Source organism: Protopterus annectens, chromosome 3.part0, assembly GCF_019279795.1.
Source record: "Protopterus annectens isolate FY-2018-M chromosome 3.part0, PAN1.0, whole genome shotgun sequence".
Taxonomy (NCBI): Eukaryota; Metazoa; Chordata; order Ceratodontiformes; family Protopteridae; genus Protopterus; species Protopterus annectens.
The window spans coordinates 390542570-390567685 of NC_056731.1; the positions used below are offsets into that span (position 1 = coordinate 390542570).

The 25116-nt window shown below is 40.6% G+C and overlaps 1 protein-coding gene across 2 annotated transcripts in view; it reads left to right on the plus strand.

The window, feature by feature from the left end:
- The window catches only part of VPS41 (VPS41 subunit of HOPS complex), a 2347711-nt gene that overhangs the window by 1751304 nt on the left and 571291 nt on the right, over positions 1-25116 (plus strand). For both annotated transcript variants that reach the window (XM_044064839.1, XM_044064840.1), the window contains exon 16: positions 14985-15066. In XM_044064839.1, the coding sequence (XP_043920774.1) occupies positions 14985-15066 (82 nt within the window). The remainder of the gene's footprint in view (positions 1-14984; positions 15067-25116) is intronic.

A 25116-nucleotide genomic window follows, 5' to 3' on the forward strand; every position in this document is an offset into this window, starting at 1 on the left:
TTAATTCTTCAGAGTGTTACCAGAGTTTTTACCTTTTCAGTTATCACATTATTGAACTTAAATTTAGTCCTTTGATGTATAAATTGCACAAACAAAACTGTGACCAAAGCCTTTCAAGAGAAGTAGCTGCATGTGTTTCTCAGTATGAGTGACTGGATTCTGACAGCCCCATCAAGGGACTTGCTGTGGTGTCTGCATGGTTTAACCTGCCATGACTGTAGACCATTAGAGTAACGGTAACATGGGTGAAGTCCTCTCTCATTCCATCTCAAGGATGGTCTTCATTTGCACTGAGTTAGACACACTCAAGCTTTAGTCATTAAGCTTAATTGGGTGGAACCTGTTTAAAAACATCATAATGTTGCCTTGGCTCAATATGATTTAGGCAGGTAGCTTATTAGCCCACAAGGCCAAATCCCGACATGTTTAATAACTCTCTTTTGGATGCCATCATTACTAATCAGGCAACTAGTTCCATGTAATGCTTGGTCTGCTCCAACTCTGTCAGTGATCACTGCCTCAGATTCTCTGGTTTGGTCTTTGAAGAGTCCTAAAATTAAACAGCTGAGTGTGTCAAAAGAACATCAGTCTCATATTCTAAAAACATGTCTTTGTTTAAATGCTAGACTGTCTAGTAGATTAACAGAGGACAAATAGAGCCATTGTGGCCTTCATTAATGATGTAGAGTCCATCAAAAACAGGATATTCTGCTTAAAGGTAAGAAGTTTGAAAGGCATTAAGTGCCTTTGGCTCATCTGTGGATTCCAAATGCAACTTAAAGATCATGATAGAACCTGACTTAAGAAGAAGCAGTTGCAAGACCCTTCCCCTTATCAGGGCTTCCTGTCGCTCAAATGAAGCTTTAATAGCTCATAAAGCTGCCTATCTAAGAAAAGTACAAATAGGGCTATATGGACACCTAGGACTTTTTTGGAAAATGATTAAAGAGGGGAAGATCTATTGTTGATATTTTCTGACAATGTATTCACTTCCTCGTAGTGATTCTTCGTAAGGATCACATGGTCTTTGCAGCTTCACCCATTCCTGATCAGTCCAGCATTTTTCATATACATTCTCTTTAATTACTTCCAAGTATTGTCAGCAGGTACAATGTCAATGATTTAACTGAAAGAGAATTAATTGCACTCCTACACCTGTCTCACTGGCAGATTTAAGGCTCTAATGCAGGGATGTGCTCTCATTCCCTTTTAACTGCTATCACCTGTCCATATGCACTTCACCACTTCTGACACTTACCTGTAAATATTCACTGAAACATTGATCACAATTGCCATTGACATTTTTCTTATTTTTTCAGTCTTAACAGCAGTAACACAATGTGAAAAATACACAGTCCGATTCAAATACTGCCATTTGCCATTGTTAACTGCTACTGTCTCGAATGATAATACTGTGCAGAGATGTCAGAGCTGTACGTTCTCTTTCTCAGTTGCTCTGCCCTTGTTTGCTTGTAGTGATTCCTCACAGAGTGTGGTATTGCTGAAGGAAACAGCTCACAGGTCAGTTAGTAGTGGTGCAACAGCAACAGTCGGGCTGGTATTGCATGCTTTCCTCTCTCTATCTGTCTAATTGGACAACAATACAGATTTCCATAATGGATCGGTCAAGGCCCAGGTTAACAATGACCACCACCAGTACTGTTAGCAGAAATTGGGCTACTGTTGGCCAAAGGAGAAGAAGAGGGGGAAGGCATGGCTGACTGCAGAAAGAGAAGAGGAAGGTTAGGAGTGTGGTAGTTGAGGGTAGGAACTTTGAGGGAAGGTTGATATATTGTGGGTGCAAGAGACCAGATGGAAGGGGAGTAAGGCCAGATATATTGGAGGTGGGTTCAAATTGTTCTATCATGGTGTGGATGGGAGGAGAAATGGGGTAGGGGTTATCCTGAAGGAACAGTATGCCAAGAGTGTTATGGAGGTGAAGAGTGTTGTTTATGAAGCTGGAAATTGATGGTGTAATGATGAATGTTAGTGTGTGTGTGTGTGTGTGTGTGTGTGTGTGTGTGTGTGTTAGAGTTCCTTGTACAGCCTGAGTCTGTTTCTATCGTTTTATATATCCAGCAGTTTTTATACTTCTGATCATTTCCTGCTTGGTATATAGTGTTTTTTCCCCGTCAGCTGTTTCAGTGGTCTAAGCAATTTATCCTTTTATTGTTTTCTAAAAATTTTTGTATAATGACTTGTTCTGTAATGCATTTCCTGGAATTTGAGCCAATGCTGTTTTTTTTTTCAGTAGGTAAAGTACATAATACCATCAAATGCATTTTCATGTAGTCAGTGAATGAAATGGATTGCAAGAATATTTGATGTCCCTGTTTTTTTCTCTTCTACTCAATTATCTGACATTTGTGTGTGTGTGTGTGTGTGTGTGTGTGTGTGTGTGTGTGTGTGTGTGTGTGTGTTTTGTAATCCTTTTGTTCCACTAAACTATTGGCCTCTTTTCAGGGGAGACCCAAGCTGGTATTTCTGCTACTGGAGAAAATCTGGCCTGGACATTGGGGAACTTCCTATACTCTTTTTGATGGGTGCTGTGGGTACTTTTACATCCACTTGAGCTACCACCAACTCAAGCAGATGGGACTTGGGTTTTAATGTCTCGTCCAAAGAGCAACACACTTAGGAGTGCATCACCCCCTAAGGCTGTACTGCAGTATTATTAATCCAATTACCTGTGGTCTTCCAGCAGCAAAGGCAAGTGTGCTACCTATTGCACTTCTGACACTTTAACAGATACTTTTTCCATTATTTAGAAATTTTTGATAGAAGTTACTGCAGGATGCTCAGACAGAAAACCCTTTATTAGCTTTTTATTTATTCTTCTTTTCCTATGGTATGAATTTTGTCATTTGAAATGTTGTCGCTAGTAGTAAAAAAAGAAACAGAACAGTGTAGATGTGGGGATATTGTAGCAAATTAATCTGATAGAGACCCCCCCACACATACACACACAAAACTAGCCCCTCGCACACGCAAAAAATAACCAATTATTGCTGCTTGACTTTGTGATCATTTAAATAAAGCATTGCATTCTCCGAAAAGAAAAAAATATTTTATTACTGTGAGCAGATGAGTCAGGAGATTTACAGCAGAATTAAAAAATTTAGACAACTGCGGAGTTCTGCAATGTGTATCATTCTGAATATGTCTGTATGAGTTTATATGTTTCTGTATGCTTTGTTATTTATTTGTTAATTTTTAAGCATATGTTTTTCAACTGTATGGTTAGGGATCATACCTAAGTTTAGCATAGTTTGTGAAATGTGACACTGTTGTGACCTACTTTCTAGATTGCCCCTTCTGCAAATTGCTTGATCTGCCTTTTCCTGTTAAGATGGCAGTGCCCCTAAATTTGAAAGCACTAGCTCATGTCTTCAGTATTTCTCTGTCCTCAGATGTAGTCCTTGCCCCTCTCTAACATGCAGTAGCTCTCCCTTTCCCTAAAGATGCCTGTCCATCAGTTCAAGACTTCCTTCCCATCACTGTCCTTAAACTACTGGCTAACCTTTTTCAAAGTGAAGTGCTTCCAAACAGGGACTATTGCAACAAGCATGTTCTCTTTTCACAGTCTCAGTATGAGTTCCGAGATGGCTATAGTACTCGCACTACCTTGTATGTAGTTAATGATTCCAAAAGGATACCTAACAGTTATCATATTTATTGACTAAAAAAGAGGTTTTTATACCAGGATGTTTACCCTTTGATACTAATAAAGTTCAAAATCTCCACAACGAAAAAAATATGTCTGGATGGTGGTCCTGTAAATGACTGATAAAGCTTTCTTTTTCTTTGAAAGAATGTTCAGAGTGGTTATAATACCACCTGATCTGATCAAGAGTGCTGAATGTTGTGTTTTTACAGGGATCCATTTTATGGACACTCTGTTGCCTTTTTAGTTTATAAATGACCTTATAAAGGGACTTCACAATTTGCATGGCAGTCCCAATGGGAATGACCTTCTGTTTCTGTAGTTTGCTAAAACGTTTACCGTGGTGCAGAAAAACCTACAAAATGACTTTTGTGATTTGTGCCATTGGCTGCATAGTAATACTTGTATTTGTGATTATTAACACAATAGCTTCTATGCTTTTTGGTGTGGAGAAAGACTTCAGAAGTCCTCAAAGATCCAGGATGCAGAACCTAGTAACGGTCCTGCTTTGCAACATGCTAGCATCTCAGCTGAAGCCCTCAAGTAATCTCCTTGTAGGCTTTAGAAAATGAGCTAGAACATATTTATGACGTTTTAATAAATTCTCCTGTTATATGGAATTCGGTAGCGAGTTGCTGGAGGATTCTCTTATCTCTGAATGTGCATGTAAATGTTACACAGACAAATAATGTTCTAGGTGAGTAATTTTGTAATTGTGATTTATCTATACTGGTCTCATCCTTTAGTGTATCCTTTAACCTGCCCATTTAGTTAATCTTATTATTATTTTTTTACAATTGTATTTCAGTTTGACTGGTAATTAGTATTGTATAAAAGTATACATTTTTGTGCAACTAATACTGTATAGTACTGTTAGAACTGTCTGTAATGCTAGTCTCTGTACTTCATACCTTACAATTGCAGAGGTACTATGTTAGCTATACGTTTTTATAGGATATGAGCTGTCATGCAGTGGTTCATCTTTTTCTTTCACTGCATCTTTAGTGCCAGCTGACAGTCAACTGTACATGGATACAGACTTTCCCAGACTTTACTCTTGCTCCTTTCCCATAATCCTCGGTGGGACACCATCATTGCTCTTAAAATCTTGTTTGCTGCTCTTGAGCAGTAGTACATTGGTCAGAGATGGCATCAGTCTTTTGCTGTAACTGTTATTATTAGTGAATGTCTTTCAACTTTTTTTGATTTTGGACTGTGGATCTTTGGCTGTAGAGTCACTGAGTGTGTTACTGTGCATATTTGTTGAGATGTTTCCTTTCTGTTTTGCTAATTATACCCTAGTTCTCTCCCCACTGAACATTAGGTACCACTTTGTGTGCTTCTTGTTTTAGTTGTGTGCAAGTACAGTCAGGTTTACAATGTTTACTAATAAAACTTTTACTGTCAAATTGTCTGTTCTTTTTTCACGGTTTCTGTACTTTTGAGAGTGAGTGTGGATACACAGTTCAGTCACAAGATCATCATCCTATGTTTGTTGTATGCCTGGATGCTTCCCATTTAGATGACTTTTGTTCTGTGAAACAAATTGACAGACTGTAATAGATTTTAGATGAAAGTTAATTTTCAATGCCTTGGTGCCAGATATGCTGACATCTTTGTAAGTGTTGATGGCTTTAATGTTGGGAGTTGATTTCAGTTCCATATCCCTGTCAGTATGGACTGGCTTTGACTTAACTGGCACCAGAGCTTTTTGACCCAATGACACTGGTGTTTGGTTGGGTACTGGTGCTGCAACCCTTGTTGCAGAGGCCACCCAAGAGCTTGTCTTGTGAGTGGTCTCCCTTGGAGCTCCTGGCTAGTTTGTTGTGTTCTGAATAGAGCTTCTTACCTCTGGGGCAAGAGGACCATATCTTTTACAGGACCTCTTGCTAGAATCTGGGCTTGCGATCTTCCTGTTTGGAATTTTCCCCACCAAGGAGGTCAGCCAAGAGATAGTGTAAGAGGAGACAGTCCAACTCCTCTACAACTTTACCAGAGCCAGATTCAGACTATTTAATTAAGACTGTTTCACACCACATCTTGATGACCCCAAGTTCAGGGAGGTCCTTCATATGATGCAGCAGAAGGGGGCTTTGGCCCGTAGTCCCTACATCAACCAAAGAAAGGTTCTGCAAGAAACTTTAAGTCTGTCTTGCTGCCATTCCCAATTGTCCCACCCATGCCATAGAGAAAATGGTAGCTCCTGTCGCTGTGAAGGTCTTCAAAAAGACAGCTGATGCAGCTCTGATACCAAAGAAATTTGACTGAATTATAGAGGCCTTTGGCATCAAGTTCACAGCTCCTCACTCTTGTCCTTCACTAGAATACAAAAGAACCCTATGCAGAAATGGCTTTTGTGTGGCCAACATCCTGCAGATATTTGGCTCGCAAAGAACTAGAATGACTGCAGTGATGGACTTTGAGTGAGGATGTCGGCTCATTTACAGGGGGGGAGGGACTTCTAGGAAAAATCAAGGTTACTTTGGCCCACATTCTGGGAGACAACGGCAGCAGACTGATGCACTCTGGAGAGTCAAGGGTCAGATGTCTCTCCATTGATAGGTGTATTCAGCCATTGTACATGACCAGTGACATTGGACATCATATCCACAAACTGCAAGATTCCTTTCTTCACTCCTGCATCACCCCCAGAAGAAAACATGATTTATTGAAGTTGCAAAGCTTTGCAGAAAAGGAGTCATGCAAGATGTGTCAAGAGAATAAATAAGGTCTGATTCCTAATCCATATTCTTTTTCTTGCAAAGAAGACCAACGACCTCAAACTCATTATAGTGTTAAGTGGCCTAAACCTATTTATTCCCAGATAAAAGTTCCATATGGACCTTGTCTGTCAATGGAGAATGTGTTCTTTGGACAGCTAGGATGCATACCTGCAAAATTGAGTTTGTCAAGGAGCTGGATATGCCCCTCCAATTCGATGTGGGAGACCATTGCTACCAGTTTCTGGTCCTGCCTTTCAGACTGTCCACAGATCCCAGGGTTTTCAAAAAGTGATGACAGTAGTGACACCATACCCTAGAATGGAAGGGTTGAAGATCTTCCCTTATTGAGATGACTGGCTCCTCTATTGCCCTAACTATGGCCCTTGTGACCACCAAGATTGATTAGTGGCTTAGGTGTCTGATAGAGATGGCCACTAATCAAACTTGGTGGTCACAAGGGCCACCAAGTTTGATTAATGGCTTAGGTGCCTGATAGAGCTGGCCACTGAATGTGGGAGTGAGGCACCGCTGCTGGTTTACTCATTCTGAGAGATAGGAGGTGGCTGTAGCTCACCACCTGGGTGACATACAGTGAGAGCACTGGTTGTTGCACTCCTACAGCATGAGTCTAAGAGCTTGTGCTTCCACAATGTGTATGCATGTAGTCATTTAAGTGTCTGGAGGCATGCTTCCTGAAGTAGGAAGCATGTAGTGGAGGTTGGAGAGCTGCCACAAGGGAGGAGTACTTTATTCAGGGAAGGAGTAGGCTGCTGTGCAGGCCCATCAAGCTAGCGTACTGCATGCCACCTGACTGTCAAGTCAGCTGACTTAGTCTATGCTTGCTTATGACCCCAGGAGTGGTAATTCAGCTAGTCAGCAGTGAAATTTCATTTCTGTTGAATGGGGAAGACTGACTGTGGTCCTCCCCTTGGATCAGGTGATATCAACCATTCTTCAGTCCTTAATATTTATAGTAGCCTTGTGCATCAGAGCACTGAGGCTTATGGCTGCCCTGCTATGTCTAATCCCACATGTAAAATATCATATGTAGGTTCTCCAGTGGACCATGGAAACCCAATGGAAATGATCTTCATATTCCCTCTCCAGTCATATAAGAATTTCCCAAGCCTGTTGGAAGACCCCTGGCTTGATGGCATCCCAAAATCAGCCTCCTCTTGGGCAACTACTTTGTGTTTTCTGATATGTAAATGATAGTTGTCAGTGACCTGTCAACCCTAGACTTGGGGGAAATTATCAGTATGGATTGCCAAAGTTGCCTGGTTACAGTGGAATGCCTTGTCTATGTATTATTGTCCTAGAGACAGGGGCAACCCTTCATACATTGCAGACCTTCCAAGGTACCCTTCCTCGTAGAGTGAGTGCCTTGTACTGTGACAACTTGATAGATGTGTAGTACAGTACATTAGCAACCACAGTATACCTGATGTTCTTCGTGTTTCACTGTTGCAGTCATCACATTTGGGTTATCTGCTTGCTGTAGCCCTCATTCGGCCTGATTATCAAAGTCTTGGGTCCTGCGTCGGATGCTGTCTCATCTTCCAGGACTTCAGGTAGTCAGGGGTATAAAGCATGCAGTCAACGCCATTACCATCAGTCTTTCTTGCTTTGCGGTGCCTGAAGCAGCAGCAGTTCACAAGTGCTGGTAAGCAGTCTCCTGAAATTTTTGTTTTCGAGTTTCAGAACTGAAGTCTTCAACTAAGCTAAGTACCCCATTGCGGAACCTTTTTCTTTCTCTAAACCGATGTCAGTAAAAGTTAACAATTGTATTTCTTGTGGAAAGCAAATACCTCTTAAAGATTTTCATTTGTACTGCATTCCTTGCCTAGGCCCAGACCACGACGTACCTCACTGTTGGGTTTTGTGCCTTAGTCAAACCTCAAACTATTCGTCGTCAGTTTATTTACGCTTCTAAATATTTTGGTACTCTGTTCAATTATCCAGAAATGGCTTTGGTAAGCCACCTGACTACCAACATTCCGAAAAAAACACAAAGATAAAGACAGAGGCAGACCGCATAGGTCCAAAGCTGCTGACGATGCTTCTCCTAAGCTAGTCGCCAGTTCGCCGATACTCAGTAAGGTGCTTTCCCAGCCCCTGATGCCCACTACCTCAGATTTGCAGGCCTCTACTGAGACCCATTCGGAGTCCGGTATGCCGCGAGATGCTTCTTCGACTGTGGAACCTGTGGATTTCTCTACCTTGGATGGGTCCGGAGCAGCTGTGTAGGCATCGGCTTCTGAGGGTGTATTCAAGCCTACTGACTTGCATATTAAATCAATGCCATCTTCCTCTTCAAGGCTTAAAACTTGATCCATGCCTAGAAAACCAAAGCCCAGACTGCATGTTCAGGCCCCTATGCCTAAAAAACAAATGATAAGAATGGCTGAAGACCTTATTACTCTAATCAGGGGAAGCCACTCTTCCCCCTCTAAGAGACCTAGGACTGATTTTCCTTCTGATTCTGATCAGGACTCTGAAATTTCTGTTTCCTCTGATGAACAGAATTTATCATTATTTACCTATGAGGATTCTGATGCAGAGGACTCTATTCCCTCTGCTTCCCCTCCAGAGGATTTCTCTTTTGGTGAAACCTTGCATACTCTTAGGGAGCATTTTCACTGGGAGAGCGAGGATTACTCTGACACCAAAAATAGGCTTAGGGCTTTCGTACTCCTGCCTCAAAACAGACCTTTGGCCGTCCCGCCTGTACTGGATATTGTTGATGATGCCTGGCCCCTGATTCTTTACCTCCTGCTCCCAGAACACCTGATAGACGTTACAGGGTTCCTGACTCTCACAAGGTCCTCTTTAAAAATCCTACTGAGGATCCTGAGACACTTTCGCAGGGACCCGAGGGCATTAAGGCTACTACTGCCAAAAATCCTACCCCCTCTGATAGAGATTCCAGGGCACTGGATAGATGGGGTAAGAAGGTATACATTTCTGCAACCTGGGCCATTAGGGCCTTAAACTGCCAGTTTCATATGTTAAAGTATCAGCAGCATATTATTGGATTGCTTAAACAGAAAATTATGTTGATTACTGACTGCGCTGAAAATAAAGATTTACAAGATTTAATGCATTCTGCTGAACAAGTTAGAAAACATACTTTGCAATGCGGTTTTGATTCTTTAGAGGCATCTTTCAGGGCTGCTGTCACTGGGTCTGTACTTAGAAGTCATGCTTGGCTTAAGGAGCAATCTTTGCCAGATCATGTTAAAGCTAAATTGCTGGATGCTCCCTTAAACCAAGACCGCCTGTTTGGCAACAAAGCAGAAGTAGTACTTAAAAAGATGGAGGAAAAAGCTAAATCTATGCAAACTGTTAAAGATTTCCTGCAAGTACAGCCTCCCAGATTCAGTAGGCATTGGCCCTTTCCTTCCTCTTCCAGGCCTTCTCAGTCCAAACCCAGAACCAGCAGAACACCCAGGCTTCAGTCCCAAGGTATTCACAGGACTAAGCAGTGGGAGTTCCCACTTCCTAAACAGGAAGTAGTAAGACTCCCCCCTATGTAAAACTGTCTCAATGACTTAACTTTAAACCTTCCAAGCCCTGCACAACTGACAGTTCCTTTAGGAGGAAAGATTGCCCTGCAGGCAAAAAATTGGGAATTCATTACCCAGGACAAATAGGTTTTAAATATAGTTTCCCAAGGATACAGATTACACTTCCACTCCTTACCAACCCCAAACGGTTGGCCAGATCTACCTCCAAATCAGTGGGCAAAGGCTCAAAAGAAAGTTCTCTCTCTTTTAAGCATCAGGGTATTCAACCTGTCCCAAAAGAAGAATGGGGACAAGGTTTCTACTCAAGACGTTTTCCTGGTACCCAGAAAAGATAATTCCTGGTGTCCTATCCTAGACCTGTCTATACTACACACATTTTTGGTGATCCCAAAATTCAAGATGCTAACTCCTCATCAGCTGCTTCCTATGCTAGGCAAAGATGCCTGGTTGGCAACACTGAATTTAAAGGAAGCCTACCTGCACATCCCAATAAGGGAATCTTGCAGAAGATACCTACACTTCAAAGCAGGCTACATGCACGATCAGTTCTCTGCACTGCCCCTTGGCTTATCTTCTGTGCCCAGGGTATTCACAAAGTGCCTAGCTCCAGTCATTGCATTTTGCAGGCAAAGAAATATTCAGATGTACCCATACCTGGACGGTTATCTAATTCAGGCAGAAATCCAGGCCGTACTATTAAATCATCTGGCATTTGTAAGGAAATTGTTAACTTCTCTGGGGTACACCATAAACGAAAATAAATCACATCTTGTACCCTGCCAACAAATTGTATTCCTGGGAGCAAGCTTGAATACAACTTCCCAGATAGGCTACCTTACTCCAGAGAAACAAGTTCATTTGACAGCCTACTTCAAACTACTGGCCACAAAGACCCAGCTATCTGCAAGGAAAATACTGCAAGCCCTGGGGTTCATGACCTCCTGGATTCTACTAATTCCATATGCAAGACTGGATATGGGGAAAACTACAATGGTATCTAAAAAGCCTATGGTGTCAACATTCTCAGGATCTAGAATCAATGATTCCTATCATACCTTGTCTACAGATAGAGTTCCTTTGGTGGGCAGAGGCCTGCCGCCAGAACAAGGGACTGCCATTCACTCTACCCCCTGCCGCCCAAACCCTAACAACAGACGCATCAGACTATGCATGGCGGGCTCACTTGGCAGGGAAGTGCATTCAGGGCAAATGGAACCCAACTCAAATGCACCTGCATATCAATAAAAATAAATGTTAGCTGTACAGAATGCTCTGACAGCCTTCAAGGACCACATTCTTCCAGGACAATTATTGGTAAAGATGGAAAACACCACTGTTATGTGGTACATAAACAAGCAGTGAGGAACCCACTCATATCCTCTCTGCAGACTAGCCTTGGCTCTGTGGAACACAGCCTTGAGCTACCAAGTGCACCCTCAGGCTCAATTCCTGCCAGGAAAACTAAATACACTGGTAGACAACCTAAGCAGAAATCTCATGGACCCTCACGAGTGGAAACTGGAACCAAAGATATTCAACATGTTGAGAAACAAATGGGGGAGCCCAGAGATAGACCTGTTTGCCTCCTCCCAGAACTACCAATTGGACAAATTCTTCACAAGGACTCCCCACAAACAAGCTTGGAAAGTGGATGCCCTGTCCTTCACCTGGAAAAACCTATCAGTTTATGCCTTTCCCCCTCTGCCTCTCCTCTCCAAGGTACTACTACAGATCAAACAGGACAAACCAAGGACAATACTGATTACACCAGACTGGCCACACCAACACTGGTACCCCCTCTTGCGCAGTGTGTCACTGCTGTCACCATGGCACCTGCCTCAGACTCCTACCCTTCTGTCTCAGCAGGAGGGCCAGATTCTGCACCCACAGCTTCAAACCCTGAACCTGGCAGCCTGGCTAATTACCTAATCTCTCTGTTACCATCCCTCAGTAAGCAAGTGATGGATGGCATTTTGGAGGCAAGGACACCTAGTACTAGAAAATCTTATGCTGAAAAATGGAAAAGATTCTGTTCCTGGAGCCAAACTCAGGGGATGGGCACTAAAATAAATAAATATTTCAGATGCATAGATAACTTTAATTTTTATTTGTGAAGGGGGTAAGGAAAAGGTAGATAGTTTTCTTCAAAGTCTACATAATAGATTTAAAATAGAATTTAATGGATTACAAATGGGGACAAAGGTGAATTATTTAGATATAATATTGGAAGGAATTAAAGGTAAAACTATAAAAAACAGAATCCATAGAAAATTTGATAACTTTGATTATATTCTACATGGCAGCAGTTTTCATCCACCACATATAGTGGAGTCAGTCCCATTGGACAATTCACAAGGTTGGAAAGATTGTGTAGTGAGAAAAATGAATGTAAATAAGAACTGGAAAAAATTACCAAAATGTTCATAGATAGAGGTTATGATATAGAATTAGTTAGGAAAGCTAAAAGAAAAATAGAAGAAAAAAGTAATGTAAGAGGGGGCAGTAAAGTGTATAAAAAATTACAGTTAAATGAAGTGGTTAGTAAGGAAGGGGAAATTCAAGAATATATATATATTGTGTGTCAAAGTATACTATATTTTCAGAACAGTTAGCTGAAGTAGTAAAATATTAATGTGATATGTTACAAAAAGATGGTAGATTAGATTTTTTTAAAAATAAAAAATTAAGACTTTCATATATGAGGGGAAGAAATAGTAAAGACTTCATAGTGAAAGGGAAGTTTTTCTTACCCTCATAAAGTAGGCAGTTGGAATTAGTTAATACAGGCACTTTTGCCTGTGGCAAATGTTCAGCATGTCAGTATATAGTTAATAAGTTTCCACAGATAAATAAAAAAAGGTCTGAGACACAAGGTTGCTTTAATTGTAGTAGTGAAGGAGTAATTTATGCTCTGAGATGACCCTGTGAGAAGTATTACATAGGAGAAACAAGATGTTTCTCACAAAGGTTAAAGGAACATGTAAGAGATGTGAAAAAGAAAAGTGAAATAAGTCCAGTAGCTATGCATTTCTTACATGCACATGGTGGTGATGTCACTGGTTTACAAGCTACAGTTTTGGAACAGATATATAAAAATAATGAGTTGTTATATGATATTAAGAAACAATTAAGAAAACAAATCTCTTTTTATTTTAAAATTTAACACATTGGGCAATTGGGCAATGATGTATAGAGCAATTGGCTGAATGTTTGATGTACTCTGTTAAAGGCTTTGTGAGCTGAGGCGCTAGAGGAAGAAGTTGGTGTTTTTGTAATAAAGAAGTGTAAAAGAACGTTGGTTTCATTCGTGGTGATTCGTATGAAGGGTTTTTCTGTAGTGGTTTACAGTAACTGATTGACATTGTTTGTTTCAGTGATGGCTACGGAACAAGGTTACCCTAACAATGGTCCATATCCTTGTTTCTACACAGACGTCCAACACCATGAAAATGTGTAAAGATAAATGGACTAATTTTTTGTGGATTGGACATTGTGTGAGGGGTATGAATCCTTTCACTGCTTCTGCTAATGATCCTGGAGTACCTCATTCACATTTGTCATTCAGGATTGAGCTTCTCATCTATTCAGTTAGGGCCATTTCAGACCTTCATTTAGGTTGTCAGAATTCCCTTTAGATTCTCTTAATGTGTTTTAAGAGCTTCACGAGGGGAGCCTTCCTCTTGAGATCTGTGATTAGAGATCGTTTTGCACTATGAGACCTCAATTTTTATGTTGGAGCAGATGACACCAGATTATATCTGAACTGGCCTCCAGTTCATCTTCTCAAAGTCCATTTTCCTATCGGCTGTCACATCCATCAAGTTATATCTGAACTACAGACTTTGTGCATTAATTCACTGTATGTGCTGTTTCATAAAGACAGAGTTGTAATAATAACTTATTCCACTTTTCTATGCTTAAGATGGTTAAAGAAACAAACATCTATTTTGTATTTTTTCTGAATCATTCTAACAGCTAAGAATACCTGCTTTCTTGCCTAGACATTTAGAGACTGCCAGAATTTTATATCCACCGCACGAGAGGCATTAGGAAGGATTCAGTATATCTCCTTTGCTATTAACAGATTAGACACCAAAGTCTCTAAAGTAACTTGCTAAAATAGTTCTCCAACTATATTAGATGTGTTAAGCAGAAGCATGGAAAACTCCCAGTAGGGTTACTCAAAAGTTCACTCTACAGGACTAATAGCCACCTGTGAAATCAATTTCCTTAATGCATCTATTGGTGTTTGCACTGCTGCTACAGCACTGCTACAGTGCATCTCTGGACAGTTTTTTGAAGTATTACAAATCTTCAGGTCTCATGCATCATTTGGGCTTATTGTAATTCAAGGCTTCTTTCCTGAGACCATCCAAATATTTTCTGGGGACTCTACTGGTTTTACGGAGGAGGATGACCAATACCATGACAGATTCTAAAATTGAGTACGTACCATAACAATAGATCTACATGGCTGTGGTTCATCTTCCCCTGCAGTCTCACCCACCTTCCTTCCAGTTTGGCAGGAGGAGGAGGAGGTATGGATGTGAGTGGGGTAGTTAATGTTAACTGTGTGTGTGCTGCTGGTGTTTTTTTTTGTTTTTTGTTTTAAGATCTGATGAGTGATGATGATGTGCTAGGGATATGGGAGAGGGGGAGAAGCTAATGCCTGGAAAAGTTTTAGCTCTGTCAAGGTGACCGTAAACAGGTGCTATAGTCCTAGTGGTCCCAGAGGATGAGCTGCTACCATGCAGATCTTTCATAATGAAAAGTACATACCTTTTGATTTTTTACTCTTACTACTAATTCTACTTTAGTTATGATATCTGTTTACTGTATTTATGACTGCAGCAATTTTGGTAAATATTTTATATTCTTTTTTCTGTATTTTGTAGTGTGGTAAACTCATTGAATACTGAGAATGAAAAATGTTCTGTGTTGACTGCCTTGGCCAGGGTGTGACTGAAAAATGTCCTTCACTTAACTTGGTTATCAAATAAATAAATCAGTTATTGTTTATGATTGTATTGCTGGAGTTTTGCTAAAATTTCCATAATTCTTTTCAATTAGAAAATGCCAGACAGTATTTGGAAAATCAATGGATCTCTGGGAGAATGAAGTTCTCAGATTCAAAGAAATAGGGCAGCTAAAGGTAAGTCATAATTCTACTGCTTGTAAATCTGTTTCTGGCTTTGCAATAGTAGTAATAATGGCATGATTTTATGAAACTTCTGTTGATAAGATCTTCCTTGAATTCACTGAAGGCTTACCATCCTGCAATTTGACCATAGCCTTATTTGCCTCCTGTACAGCAGAATATTTGTCGGAGATTGCTAAAGACACCCACACTGTAAGGTCAGAACTCCATTATATTATGCCCTACTGCTTTTCTTCCTTTCCCAGGTGCTAGATGCATAATTGTGTCCATTCAGACTGGGCACATGCTTCTGTGTGCATGACATACTGTGAATATCTCCTTGTCTTCATGTGCCACCTGGATGCCCCTTCTAGCATTCACTGGGGCAGCTGGCATAATGATTTATAGCTCAAACACAACCCCAAGTGAGCAAAAGTACTGTGGGCTGCCCAGCTCCTTCCTTCTTGGCTGGTTCTGCTGTACAAGTACAGTAATGAAATCCAAGTTGCAGGTGCTGCAGATGGGTCTTCTGTTACACCAGTGGGCTGATGCTTTTTCTGTTAAATATTGTAGTGATATGTAGAGTTAATCAAGCAGTCATATCGTTTTCTTGGTTTAATTTTTATGTATTTTTTTAATCATGCTTAGTTTTAGGCCATTGGCAGTGAAAGCCGACATTTCTTTACATGCATTACTGTGTCTGGGGCATGCGTGTTCTTTTAACACATCACTTGAATAATCACGTACACACATCCATACAAAAGAAAACAAACTATGTCAGAAAGTTCACAGCTACAAGCATCACACATCATGTATGCTGTCATATACAGCCACCACCAGTCCGACACTGCATAAACTGTTTAGCTCCTGCCCTCCTCCAAAACACCACTCTGCATGCACTGTTCCCACAGCTTCCATTTTCCTCCTTGCAACCCACTCCCACCCCCCCCTAAGATCCCACCTCCAACTCTTCAATCTCTGCTACAACACTCACAACTTCAGGTGCAGTTGGTTTAGACCTTGATTTCCATTTTCCAGCAACTGCCCCCTTGGCAGCCACCACAGTTATCCCCATCAAGACCTAACCATGTCCAGTCAAGCCAAATCCTGCATCCCAGCTCAAAATATTCATCTTTCCAGCTACACCCATTCACTCAGCCAATATCCCTGACACAGCACTCTGCAGGTAACTTCCAAAATCTTCCAGCTCACCACACTCTGAAAACACATGCTCCCAGTCACCTCCAACACCTGCCATCTACCTGAAGAAAAACTCCCAGGAGTCCCTACAGGCACAAAAACACCCACACAAACACTTTCAAGCAAAAATCCCAAATCCTCTAGACCCCTTTGCACACACAGGAGCCACACACACACACACACACACACACACACACACACACACACACACACACACACACCCATTGTCTCCCCATGAACTGCCCATCCATTCTGTCCTTCCAGTCCCGTCAAACATCCTCTGATTGACTCCCACAGTCATCACTCTGCATTTTACATGTCCCACCAGCCATCCCCTTTCCAAATGCAACTTCTGTTCCAGACCCAACCTAATACTCCACCAGAGCAAGTCCCCCACCCAAGACTCCCTGATCACTTCCCACTTCCCACACTCCAACATCAATCCCCAGCAGGGAAGACAATCACCAGGCCTCAGTCCAAATGTCCACTTATCCTCCTCCCACTCTTCCCTCCCAGCTATTCACCACCAACACTCTAGCTCCTGTGCCATCCCCCTCATGCCCACCCTCTGCACCCCCAACTGCAGCTATCCCCATCGACAGTACCTTCCTCCACTCTCATACTCAGCTCCTAGAACATCCCCTGCCACTTTATAAATACAGTATTCCACATGGCTTCTGTCAACTTCTCCAAATCCACATCCGAAATCCCACTCCCAATATTCCGAAAAACTTGTTGGAGGAACACCTTATTAGATTATAGAAGCATGCACCCAAGATTCATGTTTCAGGGAATATTGAATGGACAGTTCTGGAGGTTAAATAGAATATGTAAAAATCGAGCCACATTGAGTATAGAAGCAGACAAGATGGAAAAGATGTTTATGGCCAGGGGCTATAACAGCCGATTAGTACAGGAAACGAGACGTAGGATTATACCTCAAGAACAGAGAGAGGTGGAGGCACAGAATAGGCACTGTGGAACAAATATTATAGATAAGAGTTTGAAACAAGGATCAGTCTCAATATATAATAATAGTAACAGCAAGGTTAATTTTGTCTTGAAATACACCAATGATATTAATGAAATTAAGAACATTTTAATAAGACACTGGAACATCCTCATTACAGCAGATGATACCAGGATGATAGTGGGTGAGAAACCTGGTTTTGTGTTTCGAACATGTGATAATTTGAAGACCATTTTCTCAGTACAGTTACATCATAATCTGTCCACTGGGGTGAGTAATGCTCACACCCCAGGTACTTATCCTTGTGAACACTGTAGTATGTGCCCATACATTAACAATATACAAGAATATCAACATCCACATGGTCACTTTGTATTTTCCCCTAGGATACGGACTAATTGTAACACCCAGAATTTAATATACATGGCAAATTGCGATCTATGTCCAGCCTTTTATATAGGCCTCACTAAGAGGAGACTTAGAGAACGCATTTATAACCATGTATACGACATACGGAAACATTTGGAATTGAATGCATTAGCTAAACATATAAACTCAAATCCAACACATCATTTTAAATTCAGAATATTACAAACAGTGCCCATCAGTCCCAGGATGGGTGATAACAACAACATTTTAGCTAGATTGGAGATGGAATGGATTTTTAGAGCAGGAGCGCATAGAGAACCTGGGATTAATAGCTACGTCAGTGTCAAACCCTTTATACAATGAATATTTAGGGAAATATTCCAACATATCTATACACTAGACGGCAGCCAAGCCTCCATTTAGTTAGTTATTTATACATATTGATGTTTAATTGGTGAGGAGTATTCATTAATGATGTATGAGACATATGAGATGCTCAAGCAAAATGATGCCATACACACGGCATCATACAGATGAAATCAAGGATATGTTGATTGTGATAGGTTATATACCAGTACCAGGACAATACAGGTCTGTAGTTTAGGTCATCCTAGTATATGTACATATAAGTACATGTACGCAACGTGTACATGTACATATAGATGTATATCTTCTCGATAATCCCACCCAGATTCAACTTTATCAGCTCACTCACTACTATATTCAGTTAGGTCAACAGCAGATATCTATGGATCAAGATCAATATTTAAATACCGAATTAGACAATTACATAAGATATTTCCATCAGACTTACATGGATGTTACCTTGTTTTATTGCATTCAGATGTTACAGCATGGGGTTAGAAACTTCATTCTTTACTATATCTTACATTTTAGTTATACATTGGGCTATCTAAGAGAAGTAGACAGACGTGTTTTCATTAGGACTTATAGAAGTTTGTGTTTTAACTGATAGAGTATAACGAAGAATGAAGAATGACTCTGAGTGGGAGCACTTCCCTGAGAGCGCTTCACTACATTAAGTGAGTGAGACTAGATTTTGTCAGCGATTAGCTGAATGAATGTGGAATATACTTAAAATAAAAAGGCATGCATATATATAATAATGGAATGGGATGTGCATTAAGTATGATGGTAGTATGGTTTGTTCTCAGTATACAGCAGAGAACTTATTTTGAGTGGGGCATTATGATCTGACATTAGATGCTGAGCACGAGCGTTTGTTCGTCTTTATTTTGCAACAGCTGTTTACGATGATAGACGCTATGAATATTGCACAAGAGAAGATAGCGCAATACTCATGCAAGGCAGTGTAGATATTCACTTGAACACTAGGTGGCTGTATAACACCAAACTTGTGATGAACAAGGAAGTTCAATTCAAATAAACTAGACAATCATTATAATATATTCTGATCATCTATACAGGTTCACGTCGATTTTGAATGTGACGAACGATATTTCAGGAATTGGCTGATCAGCAGCCAGTATTGAAAGTTATGTAATTTCATATTTCAATATATATTTTTTAATTCACTGTAGTGGTCTACCTGTTCACGGTAGTTCACAGAATTTTCATACGAATGGATTTATACACATCAAATATAAACCTGAAGGTAATATGCATCACGCAAGTGAAAGCATTCAATGATCCTTTTCAACAAGTTGATGGTGAAGGTAAAAATATTTTAAGAATTGAATAATATACGGGCCCATACACAAATACACAATCTTGATGTAAATACCACTGTCATTGGAGGTCAACTCATGATGATGTGTATGAATATTGATTGTGAATGTACATACAAATATATTTAGTTCGTGTTTTTAGATGAGTTTTTAAGAAGAGTTTTTAATAGGTGCATGCAGAACAAATGATATCGATATAGTTTCTGCTATGTTTTATGAAAAATTTTTAAATGATTTATAAGGTGTATTTTTATAATAATATCTTGCTAGAAATGCACTTTTATAAGAGAATTCATTAGTATTGCAATGAGCGACTGTATTTAAGTTACTAGAATTTAATGTTTGAAGTCTATATAGAACCTTAAGTTTGCCTGAAGTTCTAATTGAAGTTTTTCACATAACAAGGTATTCATCAATTGATATTTAATTATTTAATTAATTGATTACCTAACTAGGTAAAGGCGTTTACCATTGATGGAAGTATATAAGGGATTGGCTTGGACAGTGTAATATGTATCTGAAGAAGCGTGCAAGAAGCACGCGAAAGCGCTCATTTCTGTTATCGTTTAATAAAGGACATTTGGAAATATTTCTTGTTCTCGTGGTGTGTCCCGTTTGGTTGGTTCCTGAGACTTAAATATTGTAGTGATATGTAGAGTTAATCAAGTCATATCATTTTCTTGGTTTAATTTTTATGTATTTTTTTAATCATGCTTAGTTTTAGGCCATTGGCAGTGAAAGCCGACATTTCTTTACATGCATTACTGTGTCTGGGGCATGCGTGTTCTTTCAACACATCAATTGAATAATCACGTACACACATCCATACAAAAGAAAACAAACTATGTCAGAAAGTTCAGCTACAAGCATCACACATCATGTATGCTGTCATGTACAGCCACCACCAGTCCAACACTGCATAAACTGTTTAGCTCCTGCCCTCCTCCAAAACACCACTCTGCATGCACTGTTCCCACAGCTTCCATTTTCCTCCTTGCAACCCACTCCCACCCCCCCTAAGATCCCACCTCCAACTCTTCAATCTCTGCTACAACACTCACAACTTCAGGTGCAGTTGGTTTAGACCTTGATTTCCATTTTCCAGCAACTGCCCCCTTGGCAGCCACCACAATTATCCCCATCAAGACCTAACCATGTCCAGTCAAGCCAAATCCTGCATCCCAGCTCAAAATATTCATCTTTCCATCTACACCCATTCACTCAGCCAATATCCCTGACACAGCACTCTGCAGGTAACTTCCAAAATCTTCCAGCTCACCACACTCTGAAAACACATGCTCCCAGTCACCTCCAACACCTGCCATCTACCTGAAGAAAAACTCCCAGGAGTCCCCACAGGCACAAAAACACCCACACAAACACTTTCAAGCAAAAATCCCAAATCCTCTAGACCCCTTTGCACACACAGGAGCCACACACACACACACACACACACACACACACACACACACACACACACACACACACACTGTCTCCCCATGAACTGCCCATCCATTCTGTCCTTCCAGTCCCGTCAAACATCCTCTGATTGACTCCCACAGTCATCACTCTGCATTTTACATGTCCCACCAGCCATCCCCTTTCCAAATGCAACTTCTGTTCCAGACCCAACCTAATACTCCACCAGAGCAAGTCCCCCACCCAAGACTCCCTGATCACTTCCCACTTCCCACACTCCAACATCAATCCCCAGCAGGGAAGACAATCGCCAGGCCTCAGTCCAAATGTCCACTTATCCTCCTCCCACTCTTCCCTCCCAGCTATTCACCACCAACACCCTAGCTCCTGTGCCATCCCCCTCATGCCCACCCTCTGCACCCCCAACTGCAGCTATCCCCATCGACAGTACCTTCCTCCACTCTCATACTCAGCTCCTAGAACATCCCCTGCCACTTTATAAATACAGTATTCCGCATGGCTTCTGTCAACTTCTCCAAATCCACATCCGAAATCCCACTCCCTCCCCGCCTCCTGAACTCCCCTGCCTGCTTCATCACTGTCCCTCTCCACCCCAAACCACAGCATTCTGCCCATGCCAAATACATGAGCCTCAACTGTATAGCTGCAACCCCCCCCCCCCCAATCAGGCAATCCCAAACCACCCTTCTCCACTGGAAGGACCAAATGCCCCTTTTTCCTCTTGTCCTGTGCTTCTAAGTGCTGTAGGTTTGCAGGAATCGTGCACTGTTAAACTTTCAGATTGATGTTCCTCTGCTGCAGATTTGCTTAGCTGACTTCCAGGGAAGATGCTGTCTTAAAACCACTGAAAAAAATAAAGAACCTTTCAGTATAATAAATAAATGTTTATTATATTGAGGAGCTCTTTATTTTTCCAAAATTGATATTTAGTTATTTTTTAATTGTTGTTCAGCTTGCTGGAGATTTTAGACTTCTTACATTGATTTGCTTTTTGTTATCTACATATGCCTTTTGGCCACATTTTGATAGATATCGGTACTGTATGGATTTGTTCCTCTGGGGTCGTGAATGGTTAATTACAGTCACAACTTTCTTGAATAATTGGGCCACCCAACACGGATGTTATCAGGGTAGTTTTGGAATCTAGACATCAATTTTGGCAGCTGTTGATCATGCTGCTGGGATGATTTCTGAAAATCTTCACTTAATATTTATAATATCGTAATGTTCCTGTGTTATACATTTGTTTTAATGGAATTTATTCTTAATCATTTTGTGACTCAGTTCCTCTAACTGTTTTAAATGGCCATTGTTCCTAAGCTGACATGTGGCAAGTTAGGTTTTACTGTTTCTTCAGAATGACGTCAACATCCTGGCTGGTGACATTAACTGTGTAGTCTCTTTTACTGCCTTCTTTTCATATTACTTTTTCTTTACAGTGTAACTTTCATATTTTAATTTGGATTATATGTTCTTTTAACAAATGTTCAGTGTTTGTTTTTAATTATTGTATCCATTTATTTATTTTATATGTTTTACCCTGTCTGTTATAGCAATGCTGTGGCTTGGGTATATGTTAGTAAACTTGAATTTGAACTTCATTGTTTTGCAGTCTCTGGGCCTGTTTCCAAAAGACGTGGTCTCAGTGTAAGTGACCACTTGCACTGAGCACAGGTCTTTTGGAATCTGGCCCCTGGTGTGAATCTGTTTATGGACAGTTCTTACACTGAGGTAAGTCAGTTGAGAGCAAATCTTTTGGAATCCGAGCAAACTTGCACTGAGAGAAGACCAGTACCTTGTATGAACCCCCCCCCCCTTTTAAAGGTACTTTGATTCATCAATAAAATATTATACCTCTAAAGGATTTTTAAATTTTACTAGAGAGATAAGTTTTTCACTTTCTGAATTATCAGTTACTTTGCACTTAAATATATTTACAAGAGGATCACCATTCTTGTTAGGTGTTTTGCATCTTTGAGAAGTCTGTTAGTACTTACTCTACTCTTCAGTATTCACATCCTTGAGAAGAGGTTGTGATCTAGCTGTGGCAATGAGTGACAATTTTCTTAATGTATTTATTTTTACACTTGTGTTTCATTATGTTAGAAAACTCTGTATGAAAATCTACTGTTTAATGTTTGTTTTTGTGTACTATACATTTGTCTGTGAATTATGAGGAGGTGTCACTTGTAGAATGAGAGCTAATTTACATTCAGAAATCTTGGCAATGATTGGACACAGCAGTCATGCTCATATTTAATACTGAGTTAATCAAAAAAAGCATTTGTGTAACTGCTTTATAATATACATTACAGTGACTGCAAAAAATTACGTATCCCATATTTATGCACCACTAGTATTTCAAATCTTCTTCAGAGTATCATACAAGTTAAGCAACATTCAAAAAGAAACTCCTGCTGTCACATTACAAAACTACATAATATAAAATTATAGTTAGTACTGACTCCTGTATTAAGTAGCAATACTGTACTTACCTGATACAGTCTGCGTTTAACTTCCTAAATATAATTATTTTTTAATGTACATGCTCAAAGTTTTGTTGTGGATATTAGTAATCCATGAGTACTATGTAAATCTTTGCAGCATAACTTTCGGATCATAAGCAAATCCTAAGGTAGGTGAAGTAGCAGCCTAACTGTAGTGGTTTGTTTGTTCTGACCATGTTTTCCAGGCCATCTTGGATTGGAAGGGACCCATCTGCACTTTTGTGAGAGAATTGTGTTTGACTGGCACCTGACTGGTAAAGGGAAGCCAGTCTAAGGCTTCAAATAAGCATCCTCATTGGTCATTTTGAATTTTGTTAGATTTTTTTTCATGTTTTAGCTTCTGCTGTTTAGGCCCTGCATCTGAGCTGTTTTCTGCTTGTTTGTGGGTTGTGCAGCACTGGGCACTACCGAACAATTGTGCGCCAAAGCCGGACAGTTAAATTCAACAAATATTTTCTCTTAAAACCCAGGAATAAATATCCCTTCACCGAGCTCCTCCATGATCATTTCTGAAAAGCCACCCCTAGTGACAACAGTCTTCAGCCTAGCATTATGGACAGTTGAATTACCCTTGTTTCTCCTGCCAATTTGACTTGGGTCTCTTGAGGCAGTGTAGCACCCTGTACTAATAACACAGTCTAGTAAAGTGTGTGTGAGATGCATTTACATCTAGAATCCATGCTCTCTCTCTCACTCAAAACAGTAACACAAAGAAAGTTGTCAACTCGCCCACCACTGCATACTCGCATAGTACCACTACTCATACACATAGTAAGCATCAAACACACAAATCCATATACATGTATACATGGGGGTTCACTTGAAAAACTTACAGAAACACCAGAGACCACCAAAACACAAGTCTGCTACAGCTAACACAGTCTCCACAGCACCCATGACACATAGCAACACCAGTGTCTCACCCACCAAAGTCGTAAAGCATAACACTCAAAAGAACAAGTTTTCTTGTCATTGGAGACTCAAATGTGAGACACACACATGTCCCACTCACCAGGTTGGACAAAGAGAAAGACATGGTCAGCTGCCTGTCCGGTGCCAGGATTCACCAAATCATGCATGCGCTCAGGTCTGTCAGCAACAAGTACCATTATAACTCTGTCATAGTTCATGTTGATGTGAATGACCTGAGATGTACCTCACTGGACTATATGTTGAGAGACATGGTCGAGCTTTCTGAGTATGTGCCCCAGGCAGGTATGCCCCTAGCCTTGAGCAGCATACTACCCTCACCTAGAATGATGCCACAGTATAAACAAAAAATTATTAATTTCAATAATTGACTTAGTCTTTGGTGTCATTTCAAGGGGTTCCAGTTCCTGTCTGCCTGGGAATCCATGGTTGACCAACCTTGCTGCTTTGCTAGACAGTTTGCACCTGGCACCCCAAGGCTTTCACCTGCTGGCAAAGGCACTTGCCTCCATCATAGTGCTTTTTTTAGGCAAGGTCTCAAATAGCATTACCGATGTGAAATTAACCCTTCAGAACAAAATAAGGGTCATGCTGCTAAATGCTAGTAGTGTAAACCAAAAACTGTGCTCCCTGGAAGCACTTCTGTCACTAGAATATGTAGATGTCTGTGTAGTCACAGAAACCTTGTTTAAGGCCTCAGAGAGTACCTCAGCTGTGCAAGGCTGCAATGCTTTCCACACCTTTAGACCACAAAATGAATGTGTGAAAACCAAAGCAGGCGGTGTTTCAGTCTGTGTTAGAGATAAATTTACCTCACGCCTAGTTAGAATGGACAACTCCATTAAGTTACTTCAGGTTACGGTGGGTAAGACCCCCATTCAAGTCCTAGCCAGTTATAGATCCACCTTCATGGATCGTGACACCCATGCCCTGGAGCAAA